At 43.2% G+C, this 26,178-nt stretch overlaps 1 protein-coding gene across 1 annotated transcript; it reads right to left on the reverse strand.

Annotated features, from left to right (window-relative positions):
- Positions 1-25,873, reverse strand: SAP30 (Sin3A associated protein 30). The gene is made up of 4 exons (XM_066573525.1): positions 25,522-25,873; positions 15,620-15,745; positions 9,559-9,657; positions 1-4,821 (listed from the first exon to the last, which is right to left on the reverse strand). Exons 1-4 carry the CDS (start codon positions 25,756-25,758, stop codon positions 4,699-4,701), a joined length of 585 nt encoding a protein of 194 aa, XP_066429622.1. The 5' UTR covers positions 25,759-25,873; the 3' UTR covers positions 1-4,698.
- Between the last annotated feature and the right edge of the window lie 305 nt (positions 25,874-26,178).

The raw sequence follows: 26,178 nt of genomic DNA on the forward strand, positions 1-26,178 counted from the left end.
TTTACTTATATTATTTATTAAAGCCGTCACAATATTATACATTCATTGATCCAGAAACTTTAGTCACTTAACATTAACCAGGACATGCCAAGAACATTTAAAGGACTGAAATTCCCAGTAAAGGAAAGTGCAACTTCTAAAGACTAGCCTATACCATGATAGGAGGGCTCTGTGCAAGCTATAGCATTAATACATGCTATGCAATAACTAAACTATGGAAAGCGGATTTCATCAATCATGACTTGTTGCAATGAGTCATGGGATGCCGTCAATAAATCGATCTACTCTACATGGAGAAAGGTAGCAACAGTCTTAATGGGATAGGCTTCCTCAGTAGTAGGTGTGCAATAACACAGATACTTCCGCCACCGCTTCCTCCTATATAAATAATTTAATGTATAGAATTCAGATTTACAGAAATACATTTGAAGAATCTTTGCACCTAAATGTGCAGCTACATTATGTAATAAAGCAGCAGCAGAGGTTGTGCTTGATTTTTATCTAGCATTCTGTCCGCCATATTAGTATGGTATACAATATTTTGTCCGTTTTCTGTGCGCAGCACCAGTCATCATTTGTCACATCATTATTCATTTTAGGCTTCTCTTTAGTTGGATTCTCCAAGACGATAACATTTAGGGACATAAGCTCACACCTAGTAATGCACTAATTTACCACATATACTGCTCAAGAAATATAAGGGAGCACTTTAACCCTTTCCGATGCAACTTCCCTGCCAACCGCACACTCCTCCAGCTCTGATTTGTTTTGGGTGCGAAGGGGCATTGTGGGTTCTTTGGAATTACTCAACAGAAACACATAAAAATGAACGGTTATAATGATTTCATTAGCAATTTTTTGAAAATGACACGAGTCAATGGGTATATTACACACACACACATATATATATATATAGTACAGTATGCAGGAGCGAGGTCTGACATCGGAGATCTCTTATGCATACTGTAATATACATATGCAGAAGGCAGGTTGGATGTCGGACCTCTCTCCTGCATAATGTAATATATCTATGCAGAAGAGAACTCAGATGACGGACCCCTCTTCTGTATAGTGTTAGAAACATGTGCCGGACCTTGCCCGACAAGGAAGCTAAGCAGGGAAAACTCAATGTTGGACAAGGTCCGACAATGGATTGGAAAGGTTTAACCCCTTAATGACATGGCCTATTTTGGCGTTGAGGACCAAGCGATTTTTGGTATTTTTCCATCTCCATTTTTCAAAAGCCATAACTTTTTTATTTTTCCGTCGACGCGGCCATATGAGGGCTTGTTTTTTGCGTGGCGAACTGTAGTTTTTATCGGTGCCACTTTTGGGTACATAGACTATATCGTTAAACTTTTATTATTTTTAATGATAACAGGGAGAGATAACGCATCAAATCTGCCATAGATTTTTTTTTACAGCGTTAATCATGCAGCATAAATGACACACTAAATTTTTTCTGCGGGTCGGTATGGTTACAATGATACCAAAATTCTTATTTTTTTTTAGGTTTTTACACCTTTTTGCAATAAAAAGCCCTTTTTTGGAAATCTTTTTTTTTTCTCTATAACTGCACTCAAAGTCCTGTAACCTTTTTATTTTTCTATGTACGGAGCTCTATAAGGGCTTTTTTTTGCGAGACGAGCTGTAGTTTTTATTGGTACCATTTTGGGGAATGCACGGCTTTTTTGATCACTTTTATTGCATTTTTTGGCTTTTTTTTAATGCTTTTTGCCGTACAAAATAAAAAGCATGTTCAACTTTTTGTATATGTCGTTACGGACGCGTCAATACCCAATATGTGGGGTTTTAATTTTTTTTTACCTTTTTTTATGCTAATATTAGAAAAAGCATAAAAAAAGGGTTTTTTTACATTTTTCTTTTCTTTTTTTTACACTATTTGAGTCCCTCTGAGGGACTTACATCACTGCACTTATGATCACTGTTATAAGGCATGCAGAGCTACTGCCCTGCCATGCCTTATCGCTTATACAGCGATCATAGGCATTGGCACTACAGGACGCCAGTGTCTGTCCTGTTGCCATGGCGACAAGCCGGGCTCGCGCTCCCTCTGTGAACTCTTTCCCTGCCGCAATCTACTTAGATCGCGACAGGGAAGGGGTTAACAGCGGGGGGGGGGGGGGCACATCTCCGATGCCCCCCCGCTGTTGCAGCGGGATGCCGGCCGTGACTGACAGCCGGCTCCCGCTGCGGGATAGCGCGAGGTCAGTCATGATCTCGCGCTATCTCGATGACGTAAGGGTACGTCATTTTGCGGCGAAGTACCAGCCTGCCATGACGTACCCTTACGTCATTGGGTGGGAAGGGGTTAACATCACAGTATAACCCCAAGTTACTTCAGGGATATCACTCTGTCCAGGTAGAAAGAATTAAGTGATGTGAATCAATTTTACCTGCTTTGGTCCAAATGAAAGTGACAACAGGTGGAGAGGCAGCAGCAAGACAACCAACAAGAAGAAATGGTGGTGGCCACAGACAATTACTGCTTTCTTATCCTTCCTGATTGATTCTTCGCTAGTTTTGCTAGTGTCCTTGTCACTGCTGGGTTTTTAACATGAGGCAGTACCTGTAGCCCAATCAGGTTGTACAAGAAGTCCTCCTCCAGGATGGCACATCCATAGGTTTCCGTTGCAAGAAAGTTTGCTTTGTCTCCCAGCACAGTCTAAGGAGTATGGGGCACATATCCGGACACGGGCCATTACATGAGGTCAGTAGAAAGGATCAACCAGTATCAGGACTGGTATCTGATCCTTTGTGCAAGGTGGAACAGGAGGAGCACTGCCAGAGCCCTAAAAATTATCTCCAGCGGGCTACTGGTCTGCGTTTTCTGACAAAGCTGCCAGAAACAGAAGCCATGGGGGTGACGTCCTCTAGTGGGACCTGTCCCCAATCTCTTCACTGAGGAGAGCAGGTCTTTCATTCACTGAGATCTGGTCTGTGATTTAAGTGTTCCCATAATTTATTTTGAGCAGTGTAGAATGAGTTGCAATAGGTGAGCATGTGCAAGCTTTACTTATACAGACTGGAGAAGCCCTTAAAACAAAGTGGAATGCACAGCACCACATTAGGAGAAAACTATGAAATATAGAACAAACATGGTCTTAGACACTGTCCACAACAATCAGGTTTTAGCTATTGTTTGTAGTGCAGATTAGGCAAAAAACAGACATTTGATTACATTGGGCAACATCAGAATCACAGCCCTCATTTCAATAAGTGTCCCCTGGGTGTTTTATATTAACTAACTTTAAATGGGTTTTCCAGAGCTAAACGACTGATGACATAACCTCAGGATAGGTGATCAATAGTTGATGGGTGGAGGTCCACTGCTCAAGATCCCTGTCGATCAGCTGACTGAGAAGCCATGACACCTCTTCTCAGGCATGTGACGTCACATTCATTGTTCACAAGGCCTAAGAGCAGCTCAGCCCCATGTGAGTGATGAGGATTGAGCTGCTATTCCAGGACCAGCCGCAATACAATGTATGGTAGCCTTCCTGGAATGGACTGAAGCAGCCATAGCACTCACCCAAGGTACAATAAGCTGAGCCCGAGGGGTAGACCCCTGCTGATCAACTATTGATGACGTATCCTGAGGATAGAATGAATTACAATGAGTAAACATACAAAAGCTTTAATTATACAGACTGGAGAAGCCCTTAAAACAAAGAAGTCCCAGTCCTGGAAAACCTGTTTAAATGTAAAGGGATTCTATACAAATGAGTTAAAGCTGGTGTCCACCTTGGCAGTCAATATTCAAAATCTATTATTTTCTGTCTACAGCCCCTATTTGGAGCTATGTGCCTCCAGACTACAGAAAAAGCCCATGGAGAAACTACCTGCAGTCATATATCCTTCTACCTGTTCCCTACAGATGGGAGTATGATTGAAGGATTGGACTACAGAGGCTTTGTTTACAGTTTGTTTACCATGGAGATACATAAGTTTGAACAGGAGCTTAATTTTTTATGAAGACTATTTGCAATGTTGCTTCATTTTTTTATTTTCTATGCGTTAGGACAATTAGAAATGGGTGTGAAGATGGCACTTTTGCTTACCAAACAAAGCGAATTGAGTACTATAGGTCCAATAAACTCTATGTTTGTTGAGTGCAGACAATGAGCATGAAGGCAGGAAGGATATGGGGGCACTAACCATTTATAGGAGTCTTGTCCATATGAGAGGAGGAAAAAGAGCATCTCCTAAAATTGTTATTAAGGAAATACATAATCCTCGTCTGTGGGCCTCCTATATCAATCTTTGGCATCAGATTACAACACAGAGTACATTAGGAACGACATGATCTATTATATTTAAGCCATATTTATATAAAACTATAGAACCCCTTTAAAAATATGTCAAGCAGCAATGTCCCTAATTTACTAGATTTCATTTCACAAATATAAAATCAGACAAGAATGAGAGCAAAATGTAACAAGGAGTCTAAATTATTGCTGCGCCAGATGATTATTTGTCAGACCCTACTAACAAATGTCATGCACAAAGTATAAATCCCTATAGATTAGGTTTAGAAAGCCGATGTTACACCAAATACCGTCTCCACAGAAATCACTAAAATAACATTTAGATTTATTTACAAGTGTCCTTCTCTTCCAAAGTTTGTATAGATCTCCCACCAACTGCCAATGTCTATAGATCACGAAGGCCTTTTCCCTAATGGAGACCTCCGTCAGACTTGTGATCCAATTTGTTTTTTTCATTCTTGATTGAACAGATGAAATATGTAAGTGTGTCCTTTTCATTCACTGGGAGTGTTCTGAAGTGACCACCAATGATCTAAGGAGAATAAGACAGTCAATCATTTATATTACGGCTCAAGACTTTATGCTGCAGGAATATGTGACAGCTACATACATTTAACTCAATAACATAAGAAGCTTTTATGGTTTGTTTCCACGTTATTGTTCCCATCTTGTTACCAAGATACTTTTTACGGCGCATGTTGTAACATACACTTATCGATGCACTGCAATCTCTTATTTCAAGTTATTACCTTAAAATAAAAGACTGCACACAGCTAAGGCTCTGTTCGCATCTCATCAGATCCTTTCGTCACACGTATACGTTGGAGTGTTACCACACATAAACAGGTGTAAGGCTCTGACATATGCCATTGTATAGACATACACTATCCTTCCAAAAAATTGGACACCTAAGCAAGAATCAAAAGTAGTATTTATTTTCATATGGTAATAGATAGTGGGGCTCCTTTGGCCCTAATGGCATCGGATAATGTCCGTGGCACACTTTTTATAAAAGTCTGATACACTTCAGCTGGTATTTCCCTCCATGCATCCTACAAATGTCTGGTGAGTTCCCATAGAGAAGATGGATGCTGCTCATATTTCGTGACCCAAAATTCCAGTTCGCCGCAAAGTTGTTCAATAGGGTTTAGGTTGGGATACTGTGCAGGCCAGTCCAATTGTGGAACATCTATATTCTGAAACCAATGAATCTGTGACAAGGCGCATTTTCTTGTTGGAAGTATTGCTGACCATTCCCAGAGTATTGCCACATTGTCAGTGGCACCTTATTTTTTTAGAATGTCAAGGTACACCACCGTGTTCATGGTTCTTGTCACTACAACCAACAGACCAAGACCATTTCATGTAAAACATCCTCAGACCATAACAGAATCTCTACCTTACTAAACAACACACTCAGGCAAAAGGTGTTCCCCAGGCATCCTCCACACCGAGGTACAGCCATCTGATTTGAAGACAGAGTAGCGTGATTTGTCACCCTTCAGAACGCTCTTGCATAGGGCACCTGTCAACGGGTGTAGTGATGTCCCGTGGCAGATCTCCTCTGCGGGAGCCGCCGGCCGGGAGCAGGTGAGAGCTGACAGCACACTGTGGAGAATTGCGGCAATTCGCAGCATGCTGCGATTTAAATCCCGCTAGTGGAGAATCGCTATGATTCTCCACTCGTGGACAGAGAGGCTGCAGATTATCGCCGCAGAGAACGCAGTGAAAATTCAACCGTGGACAGGAGGCCTAAATGTCCAATGACAAAGCTCCTTGCACTATTGTAGATGGGCCGATGCATCTTCTTTATGGGATCTTGCCAGTTGGAGGGAAATACCAAATGAAGTGTATCAGACATTAGTAGAAACTATGCCAAGGAGTGTATCCGATGTTATTAGGGCCAATGGAGGCCCACTAAGTAGTATTACATCATGTGACATTAGAGAATTAATCCTTAATTATAGGATTGCCATATTCTTCACCCAAGATTGTTGGTGCCACTCAATAACTTAACTTTACATTGGACGTCTTCACAACCTGGTGGCTGCCAGCTTTATCGCACTGAGAAACTGTTTCACAGTATCCGTACTGTACATGATGGCGGTACACACAAACATGAATCCCAGTCGTCTAATCACTCACTTGACATGAACGTGGCCTAATATTATAACGTCACAGTTTATTTCCACAGTGCGCAACTGCTTAATGAGACCTTCTAATTCATGGGCCAGTTTCTTCTTTCTCTAAGAGGTTTGCTTCAACAGCAGGACATTCTCTTCACAATCTCAGCTTCCCCTTTAGCCAATCTTCTGAGGGGTTCATTCTCAGCTATCTTCTGTTTTAGAGCAACCTCAGCCTCCATCTTCAAACATGTTATACAGTAATGGCAGCTAGGTTCTCAGACAGGTACCTTCTTGACTCAGCCTTCTGTCTTGTGGCTTCTTCCTCAGTCATGGACCTTTGTCTCAGAGCCCCTTCTCCACGAGCACTCAATCTAAGAAGGTTGAGTGCTCTTCATTGAGCACCCTCCGCTTGTACTCTTTCTCAGTAGTGAAGGACAGCTCTTCCGCCCTATCCTTGGCCTTCAGCAGAACTTCTCTCTCGGCATACAGTTTTATCAGCTCTTTCTTGAACTCTTGTCTTTCCTGTTTTACCTCAGCAACTTCATTTTTAAGGAGTTTACACTCCTCTACCAGAACGGTGCGCTGTGGCTCAACCTCGTTTACTCGTGTTTTCAGCTGCATTAGCTGTTGTTCAAACCAGTTTGTAGAAAGCCGTTTCTTCAGTTAGTTTCCTCCATCTTGGCAGCTCTTCTTTCAGGCTGGAACTAACCTGACATGAACTATTCAGCTCGTCCCTAACACTTTCTAACTCCTCCTAAAGCCTAAATGTCACTGTTTCCCATTTATCATGAACTGCTTTATTCCCCTCAACCTGCCATTCTAGAGCTACAACAGAGTCCAGGGACACCACACTTCTCTATCTGCTACCTGTACCCACAAGAGCGCCATCCCCTTATCAGCCCACTCACTATCCCTTGTATTAAATATATCACAGCAGGACTGTGAAAATTAACATTCTGAAAATATTCCGGTATGTCATACCTTTTCATTAACCCACATTTGTTACACTTCCCCATAGTAAATGCTTGGTTGCTATTAGCAACAACCTCAACTTCACAAGAAGCTGGACTGGCGACACCACTTTTTGGTTAGCCAGTAACCACAGTAACCTCATTACATTTAATTGCCGCATTAATAAAGGACACTACATCTCGGATATGTCTCTCCTAAGAAATTTTATTTAGGCAACAACCCAGAACTACCGTTGTTGAAAATGGTGCACATGCCAAGTCAGCTGACTTAGCACCATTCTCAACACTCGCACTTTGTTCAATATGGAAGCTTAATTCAGCTGCACATCTCTCAGCAGCCGCATGCCTAGTCAGGTTGGCTTCCAAAACTTCATCCCACACACCTTCCAGGCATTTCCAGGTTAACTTCCATCCCCACTTGGAAACCCAGCAAGAACTGCAGCATTATCACCACTTTGCTTCTTTCCATTTCATCGTATTGAGCAACATTTATGTCACATGCCTCTGTCTCTCTTGTAGGAAAAGAACTTCTCTTGTAGGAAATCACAATCCTCTTGCACGAGTTTCACGAACGATAGAGGATCGGAAGTGTTTTCCATTGATTTTAATGGGAAACCTTCCATGCACATCACACGGCATGCAAGACATTAAAGCTGCCATTGAAATGAATGGTGATGAGTTACGAGAAACGCGAAAATTGAAATCATGCCTTGATTTTTTTCCCGCACTGCGATGTGGTTCGGAAAAACATTGCTTGTGTATAGGACTCCATTCTGAAGAATAAGGTTCATATTTGCACAAGACTTGTGCGTCTGGCAGCGCACAAATCTCGTACAATTTTCTCTGTCGTGTGACGCCGGCCTCAGCAGGTTACTGTTAGCGACTACATCACTTTCACCCAAGACACTCTCTGCCATGGAAATCAACCAGGAAAACAAGGATCCGTTTAATCCCATCTCTGCTTCAAAAACAGAACAGAGAGATAAGAAGCCTGAACCTTAGTGTCCATATATATATATATATATATATATATATTGTTGGCATACATGAATACAGTCTTCTCAAGCTCATATCTATAGAGGTGCCTAGCTCTTCTTTCTATAATTAAGGTCTTATTACTGCTTGAAGGCTATGACTTTGCACTCAATGAACTGTAAGCTAAGCTAAGCAGACAGTTGGTTCTCTTTACTGTCCATGGACACATTTTTACAATCCCAGCTCTGCTAACAAGACTATGTTTGCACCAGTTTCACAACCATTGACTGCAAACAGTGAATAATTGCAGTATATTAAGTATGCAAATGAGAGATGGTACAATACCTCTGCAACACCTATTGGAAGGTAGCTTCCCTATAAGTCAATGTCCGACCTTCCAACAGACTTGTAACATGAATAGAAGTCAAAGGCCGAATGCACAGGTCCAGGTTGGATTACGCAAGTGGGACCCCGCAGTAGAATCCAACTGGGTGGCAGGCTGGTGACCCTCGACATATCTGTCCGGATGCTTTTTCTTCTGCACTGTGGATGTGTCGCCCATCACGCATGCGCAGTACAGGTGTGACCGCGCCATCGCTAGGGGGTGAAGAGGAACCCACGACCTTTCTGCAATGATGATTGAAGAAGGGTCACAGGACGGACGGCTTCCATTGACTTTAATGGAAACCGTCCTCACGGAATCCGTCTCAAAATAGAACATGCTGCGATTTTTCCCCCGCAAGCGGAAAATCACATTTGATTTCTGTTTGTGGGCATGGAAACACGCTTTTACATTGCATGCTATGGCAGGTATTTCCTGCAGAATCCGGAGACGAATGCCCGCTCCAGATTCCGCAATGCAAATCTGGCCGTGTGCATTGGGCCAAAGCCATTGTTTTCTCCAGATGTACCATCTCCAATTTGCATACCAAATTTCCCAGAAAGCATTGCATGGCCTATAAGTCTCCTCACACCCTGTTGGTGGTCTCCACAAGGAGAAATTGTACACCCCTTGACCTCATTCCATTAAATGACAAGAAATAGAACTTTGAACTTAGTGAGGAATTAGAACACGGAGTATAATGCACGCTTTGTGGATATAAGGCTACAGAACACCTCTAGAAATGCTCAGAAACGTTCAGAATAATCATAAATCTAAAATAATAATTCTATGGTTTCCGCAATCAGACTACTTACTTCTACAAGCTGTGCTTTGTTCAGGCCAGGCCTTGCTTGAAGTTTGAAATGCCTCTTATATCGTCTTAATGTGTTTACTTGTAACTGGAAGAGGTCGACCTAGAAAAACAGGGGAAAAGTCAGAAAAGCATCAGCTTACTCAAAAAAGAAAAGCAAGGTTATTGCAAGGATTGTTTTTATCGCTTATGATGTTATCTTGGAAGTTAACACTAGAAGTGGCCTTCAAAACAACACACAGGAAATTTGTTTCCTTTACTCAAGACATTTGTACAAAGCTGTTTGATTTATTATTCATTCAACTCAATATTTTTTTTTTCATAGTATGTATCTGAAATACAGCGAGAAGCTTCTCTAGTTTCATTAACTTGGTATGCTTGGAAACTTATGAGGGTAGAGCACATAGACAACACTGTTCATCATCTTTTTATTCTTCTTCTGAGCTACGTCTCAAAGAATGAATTGTCATGAGTAAAGGCCCTTTTACATGCAATGACTATCGCTCAAAATTCGTCGAAATGGATGAAAATGAGCAATAATCATTACATGTAAACGCGGGCATCGTGCACTTTTTGTTTGCACAATGAATTTTAGTTCAACTTAAAATCCATCGTTCAGCTGCTGAAAGACGGAGCAAATACATTCCATTTGAATGTATTTCGTTTATCTTTCAAAAGACTGCAGTATGTTCTCCCCGCGGCATCATTACACTAGCCAAGAGGAGAACAAAGAAATGTGAGGGCAGCTGTTTACACAACTGGACGTGTATTTAAACACAAGCTGTGCTCTGCAAACAACTCCTGGAGGTCCTTTTACATGCAAATGAAGATGATAAAGTGTTAATGGCCATTAAGAATGTGTGCAAATAGATCACTAAATCTTTGCTTGTAAAAAGAACATTAGTCTGAAGGGCAATATACACGTAGTAACAGAGGTCACTTACATTTTTTGCTGTTGTATTCATAAAATCAAAAATTATCTGCTGCAGAATGCAGTCTGGAATATTCATGGGCTCTGAGCTCATCCTACCGTGAATGACTGACAATTGGAGCTCAAGACTGGACTACACAGTGCGATCACAGTACTGAGAGGACTACTTATTGTGCTCTCACTGCAGCAGGTAAACTCCAATTTTATGAAAAGTGCGGCCCTAAAAAAGTAAAGAAGCGCTGAACTCTGTCACAAGTTTATGTTACATTATAAGTAAGGTGACAGATTTCCTTTAAATTCACACAATGGCTGCTTCCACTTCCTGTAGCCATAGGCTTTAAGACAACCCCTTCTGGTTTAGGTCCTGTCTAGCACCAGCTTTTATAAGCAAAAGAGAACTTCTACAAAAGAGTCGGTCTGTCTGTGCATTACTGATGCTTCAAACAAGGCCTGACCGACAACTCGTCTTGATGATTTTAGGTGATCACCGGATCTCAACAGTGCACTTGTGCACAACTTTCTCTGGTCCAAAGGATACATTGTCAGATTAACCTGGGAGTAGTATGAAGAGGTATCTCCAATAGAAGGCGTTCCAATGTATTTTGCAAGACATGCACTGATACCTATGAGCAATGCAGGGAGTACAGAAACAGACTAGTAGGCTGTCCTATGCTGCTTCCATAACTCCCAAGTGCATTGGGAGTTAAAGTAACAGCATAGTACAGCAAGCTACATTATAGAGGTGTATCCCCATGTCAGCCATGATTAGTCAAGATGGAAAAACCTCTTTATACGTTCCTGTTGTAAAGTATGGTCTAAATGCTGCTATGTGACACAATGCAATGTATTGAATGCCCCCATAGTATCCTGTAGTAGCTTGCAAACATTGAAATGTTGTTTTTTAGGTCAATCTTAACATGCAAAATGACATAGACAACACAAGTCTTATTTCTGAAGGACTAGCTTTCTGTGAGCCAGCGCATTCTCCTTTAATGCCTATACATAACTAACTTGACATACATCTCACCTTTTAAGTTGATTATTACAACTTTTTGGGCAAAAACACGAGCGTGAATTTGTCCGCTTATACAGCCTTGATAATGACAGCCGTATAACGGGACCAAACAAAATCACTGATCTCAATAGAAGTTATGGGGTTTCATTTTCACTGCTGGGATTTCTCGGTTGTGAATACTACGGCCAGGAAAATATATGACCTGCCCTATCTTCCCCGCACTTAGTGAATAAATCTTGCGGGGAAGATTGGGCATGACTTTTCTTCCCGCCTCTTTTTCAAACTCCTGCACTCTGCCGCGGAATTTGAACTGCCGGCGAGAGAGAAGATATCTCCCTCGTTCAGGCGCAGCGACGCACTGTACTGCTGAGCGTATTTCCGCCCATGGTAATGTTTTTGCCCCTAGAATGTAAAGTCAATGCCCCAGGCTGGGCTACATTACTTATGTATCCTTCCAATGTAGCTGGGTCTACAAACAATGTGCAGTCCGCACCATGGATGTGGAGCTATTCCCTGCCCAAGCTTCAGCTTACAGATGGGGTTATTCATTAGCTGGACTTCTTAGCACTACAGGATATCACAGTGCTGCAGGCTATGAGGGGGGTTTATTTACCCTTTGAATTACTTTACAATGGATTTTGTTCTGTTAAGCTAGGGGAACAATAGCTTTTTAATGGGATAAGATAACTCTCTGCACCATGTGATCACTTTCAAGGTTAACATTTGTTCCATCCATAGACATAAAGTTATCAAGAAACTAACCTCATCCATGGTCCGTATTCATTCAGCTTTATCATTTACAGGTTATGGCCCTTTATAAGACAGTCGGTTAAATGACTGCACAAGCGCTGACGTCCCCGCTAAGGTCGTTAGCGCCCGTGCAGAGTGTTTAGACAAACTTTACTGCTAAATTGTTGGCTTCTCCTTCTATATAGAGCGTTGAGCATTTAAACAGAACGAGAAGGCACCGATCCAGCGCTAGTTTTTATACTGACTGAAAGTCACCGATAACGACTTGCGAACGAAAAGTGAGCGATTTTTTTGCATTTACACTGCACGATTATCGCTCAAATTTGGTTGTTTGAACTAATTTTGAGCGATAATCGTCCCGGGTAAATGGGTCATTAATTGTTTGGTAAAAGTGGACATTTTTGCAGCCAATAAGAATCCTTCAACCAAACTTAAGAGGCTTTTAGACAAAATGATTATCGTTCAAAAAATCCTTCAAACTTAAAAGTGAACGCTAATTGTTTGGCATAAAGTCGAGCCAATGACCGCATGACGAACGAGAATTGATTCTTCACTTATCGTTCAGTTTAAACTGCGCTCATTTAGTCTTTAACATTCACTTATACAGTGAATGTGAAAGACTGCATGATACTAAGCGACACTCGTTTGAATGGGCCATGTCTAATGTCTAAACAGGCAGCATGAGAGAGAACGAGCTCGCGGTGACGTTACTCGCTCATTCAAACGAGAATCATCTCATCGAAAAGCCACCTTAGAGTACCTATACATGGGAAAGTGGAATATCGGGCTGAGAAACTCAGGCCGACATCGTGCTCGCCAACATTCGTTTTCACGGCGATGCGAGGCGTTTTTATGGCAAAAATGTCTCGTATCACTTCAGTAAAGTGGCGTCGGAGGATGACAAACTTTGCACATCGAAAACAATGGAAGATGGGTTCTGAGGAACGAGCAAAGTTAGTACATGCAGCGATTGTCTATGACTATTCAAAAGAATGGAGTTCATATTCATGTGAGATTTGTGAGTCTCGCAACGCACAAATCTTGCGCGAGTTTCTCGGTAAAGTGAAAGCGTCTTTAGTTTTAGGGAAAATAATACAAGCAAAGCATATAATGTAAACTGGTTGACTGCTTTACTCTTTATGCTTTATGAGTTCAACTGACGCTGATAGTATTTGGCTGATAGTTCTAAATCACTGATACTAGACCCCTTAAAATTTGGAGAAAAAAAATATTTTTATTTTTTTTAATTTATTTTTACCCCCTCTGCTATCTCTTTCTGTCACTCTGCACCTGATAGACTGTCACACTAGTATGAGTTGACATATATTTATCTCATATATATCTTCCGATCGTTTAGGCTACAACTGCACATAAGGGATTATGTGATCAATTATTGCTCAGTTCGACTCATCATAGTCGTCTTCTTGGTGACTCCAATGAAGTACTGTCAAATTACCATCTTCCCCACAAGTCTTTAGATACTAGTCAGTTATGAGAGTGAAGAATTATACATACTAAGGTATGTGTGTTTTTGTTGTTTCCTTGTTGTTATAGTCTGGTCTTGTCAGCCCTTGATTTTAGGAGGATCAATACATTTTGGTTCTAAGGTGTCTATAACTGTGATGGGTTTTTACATATAATGATGTCAGAGTTCACTAGTTGCACCTAGTTTATACAGGCAAATAAATCCTCCGCTCACTAAAGGCCCATTTACACGGAGCGATGATCTCTAAAAAGCGAGCGTTTGAGCGATAATCGTTGCGTCTAAACGTGCGGGCATTGTGCACTTTTCGTGCACAGCTAGCTGATCGTTAAATTCAGGTCAACCTAAAAATCATTGTGCGGTCTTATCAGGACTGCACGCTGAGTTCTCCACGAGTAGTACTGATAGCACTGTTTCCCGTTGGAGAACAAAGGAGCTGAATGCAGATAAGAGCCCTCAGGCTATTAACTGCTTTCAGCTAAAGGCTTTATTTGCATGCTAATAAGCTATTAAGTAGCTGAGTAGCTACTTAAATAGTTTATGCAAAATGATCGCTCACAGCTGTCACTCAAACGGTCGTTTGAGCGATCATCGCCCCATGTAAATAGGCCTTAAAATGTCCAGTCTTTCATATTCAGAAAGGAAACGATTGAACAATCGGTATTTAAACTCAACGATAAGCGAACAAGCCAACAATTTTTATTCCTGCATAAAATGAATGATGAACGCAAACAAATTATCGTTCATTGTTCAATCGTTGGCCATGTTTACACTGAAAAATTATCCTTCAAATTCGAACAATCCAGCCATTCCTTGAACTATAATCGTTCTGTGTAAATGCACCTCAAGTTACATAAACTTAAGTTAGTGTGTAAAACTAGTTGTACACATTACATTAATGTCAGCCAAACCCGATTTTGATCAATTGACCATATAATGTGTATGAGTGAACCTCCCGTTTCTCCCCGACAGCGAATGTTGGTGGAGAGAAGAGTTGGGTAGATGGATTTCAACATGCCTGACCCTTTAGTTCTCATAGTAGATAGTCCTCTCTCTCCACTATGAACACAAAGCATCATTGGCCAAACATTCATGTGTATGGGGAGGTCGGGAGGGGGAGATATTGGCTGAATAAGTATTCGTCAGACATCTATCTAACGAGTATGACCAGCTTTAGACTAAACTCGTTGAATTCCCATCAATATGCTTACAGTTCTGGGTACGTGTAAATCTGGGTAAATAAACAGAAGCATTTCCCATATTCAGAAAATATCCTTTACTCATCATTCATTTCCACACACATACAGGTATAAATGACACTGTCCTAAAACAATCTTTGTAGATGCAGAAAAAAGTAAGGTCATAAGAGCGGCCTGCCATCCAGTGTAGATACAAGAGAATCACATATCCACTGTATCCAACACATTGTTAAAATATGGCATAGATTTCCAATAATCAGAGAAGATAGTTTTGTTGCCAGATCGGTGCATTCTGCTTCCATTACTGGTAGGACTCCAGCCAGCTGATGACTTCCTAACACTATATATTTTTATAGTTAAAGTGTCTTCTCTGGACTCTTTTTTTGCACAGCCAGTGTCTCAGAAGTCACACTATCAAATACTGTCTTCATAAGCCATTCCCTACAAGAAAGACATTTTCATTTCAGTCCCAGAGTCTTTAAGTACTTGCAGACAAAGCCTATTCTTCACAGCCAAAGAAATTAAGGCCATGGGGCAGTGTCATTAAATCTTGCTCTACACACAGTTAAAGAGAAGGGACACTACACTTTCATTGGCAACTTTCGGGTAACAATGAAAGGACTGGAAGCTAATAAAGAGTAACTGCATCTGGTACTTTAATAAAAACACCTTTATCAGAATATATACCTCTGGGGTATCGGTGTCATGAACCGGAGAGTCCGCATCATCATCATCACTACCTTTTCTTTTCCGCCTGTTTCTCACACTCTGAATCAAGTTTTTGTGGAAGTCACAAATATAAAGGTGTCTTGCCTAAGTAAAGAAAACAGAAAACATGTAATAGAAAATACAATAAAATGAAAATCGTCATCATTCAGTAAAATGCATCATATGTGTTTTGCTTGAGAGATGACCTAATGTTTTTTTTTTACTAGACTAGATTCACATTAAAGGGGTTTTCCAATTTATTTTAGATAACTTTGGCCTCCCAAGCCCAAAAGTATATAAAATAAATATACTCACCACAGCGCCAGACCGCTGAAACGGGTGTAACCTGCCAGAAGGCCTAGTGACATCCTGTAAACCTGTCATGTGGCAGGGAGGTCTACAGGACATCATCAGTGAAGTCCCCTTCTATTGGCGGCAGTGATCATGTGCAAAAACACACATGACTGCTGCAGCGCTTGTCGACCAAAGGACAAGAAGAGCGCGGCACATGGTGGCGGCAGGGGGTGAGTACTGGGTTTATTTTTTTATGTATTGGGAAAACCCCTCTAAGCTTTTAATGGGAAGCAACCTCAGAAGGATAAAGCTTCTCTGTGAAGATTATTATTATTCTGCCTTTACAGGAATCCATTCACAGAGTAAAATCTGCCATAAAAGCGTAACTCATACTAGTAGTGTTCGTATCTCCTGACATATGCAAACTATATACCTTACAGGTACACACGTTGCTTAGTGGCTCCCATAGTGAAACAAGAACTGCATACCAAGAGGAAGATATTCTTTGCCAGATCCCTTTGCACTGAAAGGTGTAGTTGACTATGCCTTTCGATTGCAAAAACAAAACGTATGCCGGTATACACCAACCACATTTATTTTAACAATGGATATGCTTGGCGTATGCATAGCCTTAAAGGGGTAGTCACATCTCACCTGTAGAGGTCTTCTTCACAGGTCACTGTTTGCTCACTTCCTTCTTTTGCAGTGAGCATTTCCTAAAGCTGACTGACATTTAATGGCAGCAGCGACGTGCTGATGTAACAGCGCTACTGGCCCGTGTGTGCATGCTCACGATGCCGCTATAAATATAGGTCTTGGCAGGGTCTCTAAGGCCTTAGTCACACGGGCGTTTTTTCGCGCGATTTGCGGATCGCATGACGGATGCGCATCCGCAAATCGCGTGACCGGGGCCGAAAAAAAAAATCGCCCGAAAAATCTGCTCCTAGCCGCGTTTCATTAGAAACGGGCCGGAGCTGTCCAGCGCATTGAATTCAATGGAGCCGGCAATACAGCCGGCTCCATTGAAAGCAATGCGCTGCGGGCGAGCGCGGGATGAATTGTCGGGAAGGGCTTAAATATATAAGCCCTTCCCTGCAATTCATCCAGAAATGTGTTAAAATAAAAAAAAAATATATACTTACCTTGTCCCGGCAGACGGAGTTCAGCGTGGCCGGCCTGCAGTGGGTGTGAAGGGGGTGTGAGTGAGACCTGCCTTTGATTGGCTCAGCGCTGTATAGACCCCCATGTCAAATATTCCATAGCCCCTGCACCATGTCAGCAATGAGGTCCAATAATATAATTACCCCTGTCCAGAGTCCTGCACCTGTGTACCCTCCAAATCTGTACATACACGGTGAACTCCTTTTATCAAATCATTCCCCAAAAATACCTTCGGTAATATATCCCACAGACATTTGGTAGCTTCCATCTACGCAGCACCCAGCAGTTAGCATACCGCATGGAAGATGTGAAACGAAGGCTTTTCTGAGCCATTTCAAGTTCTGCTGAGCTACAGATTGCAAACTACTTTTTTATTAGCTGACAGTGGCAGCCTGCACTCTGTTACCGACTTATGAGCCAAAGCGACTGTCTGTGAATAGAAGGAAGAACCATTTGGATGTATCAGTGCTCTTATAGCAAATGCATTTCTTATGATAAAGTGTATGAAATGCAGACACAATTCATATGATGCGAGGTGTACGAAGTGAAGTGGGCCCTCCTTCTGACATTGGTTCATAACAATACAAATGCTTGAGCAGAAGGATCTGATGATTTCTAGTAATATGAGCAAGAAAACCAAGACTATAGTCCATTCTGATGCTCTTGGGAAACAATGGAGGAGGCCATTATTTGTTTCCATAAGAGTTCACATAACCTGCTCGTACAGCAGACGTCTATAGAAGTTCATCAGATGACCTGCCCACCCTTAAAAGGGGTTTTGTGATTTAAATCCACAGCTTTGCCCATAACAGCCATCAGCTATTTCCCTCCAACATGCATATGCTAATTAAACACCTCTACATTGCTCACCTTCCAGTACAGACAAGAGCGGCATTTCCAACACTGTCTATATTTTAGGTATTCCTCTATAATAAACTATGTGCTGACTGGCGGATCACATTGCCATGTCTAGTCAGATCTGACAGGCAAGAGCTGTGATGTGCTCTATGTTTTTGGGTGTGTAATTACTGTGGTCTCAATGAAATATGCCCATAAGAAGAGATTAAAATGTAACTTTTATTGGTTTTGCTTTAAAAATACAACAAACTCCACCAAACTCAATGACACGACACGTTTCAGCTGAACTGAACAAACCAGATGGGCCACTTCCTCCCTATACAGCTTGTTTACGCAGGGCTACATTAAACCCTGCATTGTCAGAGCCTGTTCCACTGCAACGGCTCATTTCCTGGTTAATAACAAACCAACGCATTTCACCTATCTCTGGTCTCCTCAGGAGAACAGTATTTTGCAAACAGTTCTACTCCAAGTTCTCAAGTAGCGGCTTATGTGGCTTGTGCGCTCTTGTTTCCTGAAACTTTCCCGGCCTCTGTTCCAGTCTATTTGCTCAGGTAGTGGTCTAGACGGAAATTCTGCCTGCAATCTTCAGAAACTAAGCACAAAGTGGACAAGATTTGCAAAAATCTCGTCCACACACTGTGGACAGTCCACTGCGGCCAAGCTGCGCTGAAACTGACATGCCGCGCAGAAATCAAAGCTGCGGCATGTCAGTTGTATCACTGTTACCACTGTGGGCTCTCTTCTCTCTATGGGGAGAGATGGTCGCAGCGGAATAAGCCGCTTTCAAAACCCACGCCAAATGTCTCAGAACTTCAGCTGTGGAAATCTCATGGAATTTCCGTGCAGCCCAGCTGCAGACATTCCGCAAGTCTTCCGTAGGATTTCCGCCCTGTGTGAACCCAGCCGAAGTAATGGAGGAGGTCTCTTTCCAGGGGATACCTCCTAGGAACGACTTCAGGTCAAAAGAAGGAATGTTCTATGTCCAGATGGTTCCGTTAAAAGGTTTATTTCTCCAAAATTTTCACAAACAGTAAAAAGGATAAAGCCTTAGGATACAGGTGAAGCGCGTTTCAGGACTGCTCTGGACCCCTTTCTCAAGCATATACATGTATGGGGATAAAGTACTTTTATATTACAACAAATGCCAATTAGTAACAGGGGGCGTGGTGGCGTTCATAGTGGGAACGCCCATCTAGATGATGGCACCGCAGGGGAGCAAAGATCAGTACATAGCTTAAAAAATGTGTAGTGACGTTGCTGTGCTGAAAGGTGAAATTCCTCTTCTGCTTTTTAGAAGAGGCCTTGACTAAAGCCCCTGTTTGAGCAGCAGAAAATAACCACAAAGCATAATGCTACATCCACCATGTTTCACTGTAGGTCTGGTGTTCTTTTGGTGATGCGCAGTGTTGGCTTTGCGCCAAACATATCTTTAGGACTTATGGCCAAAAAGTTCAACCTTGATCTCATCAGACCATAACATGTTCTCCCACATACTTTTGGCAGACTTGATGTAGGTTTTGGCTTATATGTTTTTCTTTGCTAGAAAAAGCTTCCGTCTTGCCACCCTCTCCCACAGCCCAGACACATGAAGAATACGGGAGATGGCTGTCACATGCACTACACAACCAGTGCTTCCTAGAAATTCCTGCAGTTCTTTTAATGTTGTTTTAGGTCTCTTGGCAGTTCCCTGGACCAATTTTTTTTCTCTTTTCATCAATTTTTGAGGGACATCCAGTTCTTAGTAATGTCACTGTTGTGCCAAATATGATCCACTTCTTGATGACCGTTTTCACTGTGTTCCATGGTATAAACACCCGAGATTTCGGAAAACCAAAAAGGCCAATTTTTCTAACACACAAATCTAAAGTTCCATTTACATAGACCGATGATCGCTCAAACAACAGCTTTGAACAATCATTTTGCAGAAAGTATTAAGTAGCTACTCAAATGAAGCCTTTAGCTGCCCTCCTGTCTCCATTCTGCTCCTTTGTTCTCTGACGAGAAACATTGCTATTGGCACTACCCACTGAGAAACATTTCCTAATAAGACCGCACGACGATTTTTAGGTTGACCTGAATTTATCGATCAGCTAGCAGTGCACGATGGCCGCATTTTTAGATGCAATGATTATCGCTCAAACGATCGCTTTTTAGCGATTTTTGAGCGATCATCGCTTTGTGTAAATGGGCCTTAACTGCTGCAGACCAAAAGCAAAGTTCCGTAGAAAAGTGGATCTGCGGTGTTGGATTTTTTTCAGTTATTGTTGTGTGCTGTTCTTGAAAAGTTGTTGATATCAAAAGGCAGATCTCCATCCAATTGAAACCCAAACAAGAGAGAGATCAATCTGTGACTTGTTTTTTTAAAGGAGGTTTTCTGACAGTTAAACAAAAATATTGTACAGGCAAGGAATGGGTTAAAATAAATATAAAAAATATATATATACTCCACTTGACCAAGCACAGGAGCCCTGTGACCACTTCACTAATCACTAGCTTCAATGAGGATACTACTAAGAACAGCACATGACTGTTGAAACCTGTGATTGCCTGATTAGTCACTTATACAATGATCAACATGGGACTGCTGCAGCTTTTTCCAGGACAGGTGGGGCCTGGGGCTCCTGCAGGGACCTCTGAGCAAAGAGTATGACTTTTTTATTTTAAATTTTAACTCATTCCCTTCCTGTTTTATACTGTCAGATAAGCCAGTTAAGTTATGACTTTGTCATCCAAAATGTCATTGCTTACAGATCAACCAAGAATGACAGGCTGTCTGAAACCCCTAATGTGTGACCAGGTTAACTGCATTGTGATACCCAACTAAAAGTGCAATCTACATATGCTGTGTTTCTAGCCATATTTAGGGCTAATTCACATTAGCATAATGGGTTCTGTTTTCCTACTCTGTTATGGAAGCTGGAAAAGAGCACCAAGTGGCTGAATGGAACTCTCATACAATGGAAACAAATGGTGCTGAATGGACCCCATTGACTATAATAGGACCCATTGGGTTTCCAAACGGCTGTCCGTTATTTTACAAGCATGCATGAAGTAATATTTTGTCCTGTTTTTTTAAAGGAATTCAGCAATGAAAGTTCCAAACGAAACCTCTGAGGCTGATGTGAGCAGGCCAGTGTGGTTCCCTTTTGAGATCCAAGCAACCTGATAGGCTGAATCGTATGCTTTATTGATGTACAAGTATAATACCAAGCAGCCACTTCCCCTCAATATATAGTAAGTATGTAATGTCTGATCATCAACTGTCTAATGCTCATCCATATAGCAATCTGCCCATCTGCATGCTGAGGGATGTGCTGATACTACCTGTCCTATTTTGTATAAGTATACCAGCAAGTATAGGCCCATTTACACGGGACAAATGTGGGGCAAACGATGCCTGACACTTGTCCCTGTTTGTCCTCGCTCCCATGCTGTTGCACGGAAGTTACAAGCGCTGGCTCGCTCACGGAGCGGCCAGCAGGGGGCGGGGAGGCTGCAGGAGATTTCTCTCCCCGCCCCTCTCCATTGATATAACAAAGCGCCCGTTCAGTACTGAACGTCTGCTATTTACACTGAATGATCATCATTCAGATCATCGTCCATCGTTTATGCAGCATAAACGATGGACGATGAGCAGATCGCTGATCACTCAATGTAAATAGCAGCCGTTCAGTACTGAATGGCCGCTATGCTATGTCAATGGAGAGGGGTGAGGGAGAGCGAGGAGAGAAATCTCCTCCTGCCACCCCGCTGTGAGCCAGCGATACTTGCTCCTGTGCAGGGACGAGCGCGTACTCACCCACGCCTGGCGGCCCTGGCTCTTTCCTGTGCCGGCTGCCAGGCAGGCGGTGCATGCGCAGACTGGAGCCGGCGGCCGGGTGGGTGACATTTCTGCAAGCCCCGTACAGAAACAGGCCATGCCGCGGTTTGTTTGCCGCGCGAGATTTTGCGTGGCCAAACCGCGGCCGTCTGCATAGGATTGCGTTTGTTAACGCAATCCTATGCAGGCTTTGAGCGGCGGAAATCCCGCCGCGGAATTTACGCTCGTGTGCAGGGGGCCTATGGCTGTGATTTTTCAACAGACCAGATTGGCAGGATTTTACTAACCATTTTCCAATAAAAACTATATTTTACCAATCACGACCACTCAATTCTAAACCATTATTATAAGGACTCGTAGAAGATCTTCTGCCTTTTCCACTTACACTATAAGGGTGCGGGCAGACGAGCGCATAAACGGCGCGTTTTTGCGACCAAACGTATATACGTGACCATCTGAGGCAATGGTTTCGAATGTATTCGTTCACATGGGCGATTTTACGGCGCGTAAAAACGGCAATTCGAAAAAAAAAACAGAACATATGCGACCGAAATACGCGCCAACGCATATTCGATCACCGAAAAGACCGTTTGCAAAGTAGGAACAAACGAAAATACGCTTTCTAGGTCTGGTCGTGATCGGTGAAAAACGATCGCTCGGGCGATTATACGTTGCGCTCGTGCGAACGTAAATACGCCTACGCTCGTCTGCCCGCACCCTAAGTGTAAATATAATGAAGCCAGGCTTAGCACACATCATGCCAGGTGTCAGCTGGATTTGGCTACATAGTATATTGTTTGCAGTGAAAACCCAGAATCTTAATAAACAAAAGCCTGAACTCCCAACTCATCGTGTGCAGGAATTATTATACTGCTTGTCAATGTAGCGAAATAGGAAGCAAATAAATACAGTGCAATCGCTACAATTAGCAGGTAGAATGTGCAGTGTTTATTAGAATCCTCTAACTGTGAAAACGTTCAGGCCTTCCTACAGAAATAGGACATTATAAATATATAATGAGTCTCTGATATACAGTAAATTAAGAAATTCTGGCCTACCAGAAGCAGAACTTGAAACTGCCCTCATGTGAAACCTGCAAAGAGCCCTCAAAAGTGATAATCTAGACCTCAGGATGGAAGCGCCGGGTTGTATTGTGAATACATTGTAGTTCATACTATTGACATTTAGACAATTATTACATTGATCCTCACTTTTCCTCTGTGGATGCTTATTGACATGGGAACCAATGGATGTGATAAGTACTGCAGCCCTCCACAAATGGCCTGGAGACCCCTAGACACAAGCAGTTGGCAGATCCCAAGGAATTGGTCAGGTCTGCCCATTAAAAATAAGATGTCTGCTATACGCTTTAGGGTACGTCCACAATAAGGCACCCTACACACTGGATTTCCCGCAGAATTTCCGCCCATGCCCGCCTGCATAGGATTGTTCCTGTGATTTTTGAGTGTCAGCGATGCTGTTTTTTAGAATAATCTTGCATTACATCACTGCCACCCGTGTTAAAATCACGCGAGAAAAATCCTGTGTTTTTTTTACGTGACAGTCAATAGGACTTTCTAATTAAAATCACAATGCCGCAACATAAAGCAGGCTCCATAGGGAAACACTGGAAATAAAATTTTTTTAAAAAACGCAATTGCAGATAGAACATGCTGCGATTTTTTGTTCTCTCAACATGGCATCAATGAAAACATCGCAGATGGGAAGGAAATTGTTGTAAGTCATTGGTTTCATAATCTGCTTTCTTACTGATTCTCGCATCAGGCGAAAATCGTGCGATTTTCTCGCCCGTGTGAAACCACCCATGTGGATTTGCCATGCATGTTAGTGTGGCTTTTAACCCCTGCATTACAAGATTTAGAATCCAGTGTTTTTCAACAATGCTACAAATTTGTTGCAGAAACTTTTCACCAGACTTGAAGGATCTTTGTGAAGCCCCTCCGCACGTACGGCTTGGGCTGTAACTACTGCAGACTTTCACCAACAAAATCCACTATGGAAACTCTGCAGCATTCACGGCCGGGTTGGAGCTGCAGCTTCTTTTTTCTGTACTGCGGATGTGTGCGGAAGCGCAGGCCGGTGCGCCATAGCACATGCACAGTAGAGGGTTTTTTTGTTTTTTTTTCAAACCCCTGCTTTTCCGCGAATCTGTGGCCTGTCCGCAATGTCAATTGCGGGCGGGCCGCAGATCGGACGGCTTCCATTGTATTCTTTTAACGCTCCCACTTGGTTTTCACAGGTGATTTCCTTGAATACGAACCAAAATAGGACGTGCTGTGTTTTTAAAATTTTTTACACACAACATCAGTTTCCATAAAAACACACATTTGACTACAGCAATTTACTCTAATGGGTCCGCGTGCTGTCCGTATTCTGCCAGTTAAACATGAAGGCCATAAAACAAGCGGGTGTGAATGGGGCCTTCTTGTCAGGCAGTGTGGCACCTCGCTGGACCTGCTGACAGGCAGCAGTCCCAGGGGTTACCATACTGGAGATGTGTAGTATTGCCCCGGACATATAAGTGACAGAAGGCCACACTGCAGCCTCCCCCGCAGTCATAGGCTGTGCTGCTCCTGCAGGCAGGGAGAGCTGCGACCTACAACTTACAGCTTTCACAGCTAACTTCTCACACACTGAACTGCGGACTACAAATCACAGGATGCTGTGCGGTGGGGTTAAGCCTGCTGGGTGAGATCCATAAGCAGTAAGAGAGGTGACACGTACAGCGGTGGCTGCACACAGGGAACAATAGCCGGCAATTACCTGTATGACACGGTCGCACACATGGAGGTCCCAGTGACAGGAAGCAGCTGGGTGACATGGGGTGTTGTGTGTACATGTATCATGTGCGGCTCCATATGTGTATATGTACTCTGTGTATATACCTGCTTGTCTGTCTGTACACATGTACAGTGTGTCTCCTTGTGTATATATACAGTGCCAGTCCCTGTACAGTGTGTCCCAATACTGTGTCCCTGTGTTTACAGTGCGTCCCTGTGCAGTAAGTCCATACACCTTGTACAGTGTGTCTCTGTGTTACGTCTGTCCCTGTACAGTGAGCCCTAGTGTTTCCAGTGTACCTGCAGTGTGTCCCAGTGTTTCCAGTGTCCCTGTACAGTGAGTCCCAGTGTTTCCAGTGTCCCTGTACAGTGAGTTCCAGTGTTAACAGTGTCTTAGTGTTTAGTGTGTCCCTGTACAGTAAGTCCCAGTGTTTCTAGTGTCCCTGTACAGTGAGTCCCAGTGTTTACAGTGTCCCTGTACAGTGAGTCCCAGTGTTTACAGTGTCCCTGTACAGTGAGTCCCAGTATTTAGTGTCCCAGTGCGTTCCTGTACAGTGGGTCCCAGTGTTTCCAGTGCGTTCCTGTACAGTGAGTCCCAGTGTTTCTAGTGTCCCTGTACAGTGAGTCCCAGTGTTTCCAGTGCCCCCTGTACAGTGAGTCCCAGTGTTTCCAGTGTCCCTGTAGTATGAGGACTCCATCCCTCTTGCACTGCGGCGGACTAGTTAGTACAGTAGTTCCTCCCTCCGCCGGCCTCCCGTCCCCGATGCTGCTGGCAGGGAAATGAAAGCTAATCCCAAACTCCGAGCACACAATGCCCAGCAGCAGTAAGGTGGGCACCGCACACAATGCCCAGCAGCAGTAAGGTGGGCACCGCACACAACGGGCAGCAGCAGTAAGGTGGGCACCGCACACAATGGGCAGCCCGTGCCATGCTGAGCACTTACTGTTTTGTCCAGGTCGATCTTGACTTTCTTCTGAGAAATGCTCTTCTGGATCCTCTTGCTGAAGCTGGCATTGCCCGCAGGCCGGCTGCACCTCTCTCCCTCATCCCGCAGACAGCACAGCTGCCCGTTCAGGGGCCCCAGGGCCACCGAGGGGACTGGTGGGGCGGCCGCAGCGGTAGGGGAGGTGACCTCTCCCCCACTATCCCGGTGTAAGTCCTCGGAGGGGAAGCCGTTCATGGTGTCTTTGTGTAGACTGCGGCGGTCCGGCTGATGGCCGGGATCTGCGGCAGATCACTGAGTACCTGGCAGCATGTGTTTATAGTGTCTGGGCTTCAGTGCATTACATTCATTGCAAGGTTACATAGGCCACGCCCACTGTCCCCAGGCCACGCCCACCCGCACTCCTTACCAACTGCAACACAGCACGCTCTGAATAACAAACTTCAGCTGCCACTACTGCGGGCACTGGAGTTATGTGTGGCACAGAGATGGCAGCTGCACAAGTAGGCAGACACTGGCACCTCACTGCTGCTGTTCTTCTTGTACACATGTCTTAGGACTGGCAGACTCTGGGTACACCATGCAGGTATTTTCTTCCTGCTGCCTCGGGGGATGCTGAGCAGAACTGGAGAAGCTGGCACAGCAGCGCTTCCTTGT

Source organism: Eleutherodactylus coqui, chromosome 7 (assembly GCF_035609145.1).
Source record: "Eleutherodactylus coqui strain aEleCoq1 chromosome 7, aEleCoq1.hap1, whole genome shotgun sequence".
NCBI classification, from domain to species: domain Eukaryota; kingdom Metazoa; phylum Chordata; class Amphibia; order Anura; family Eleutherodactylidae; genus Eleutherodactylus; species Eleutherodactylus coqui.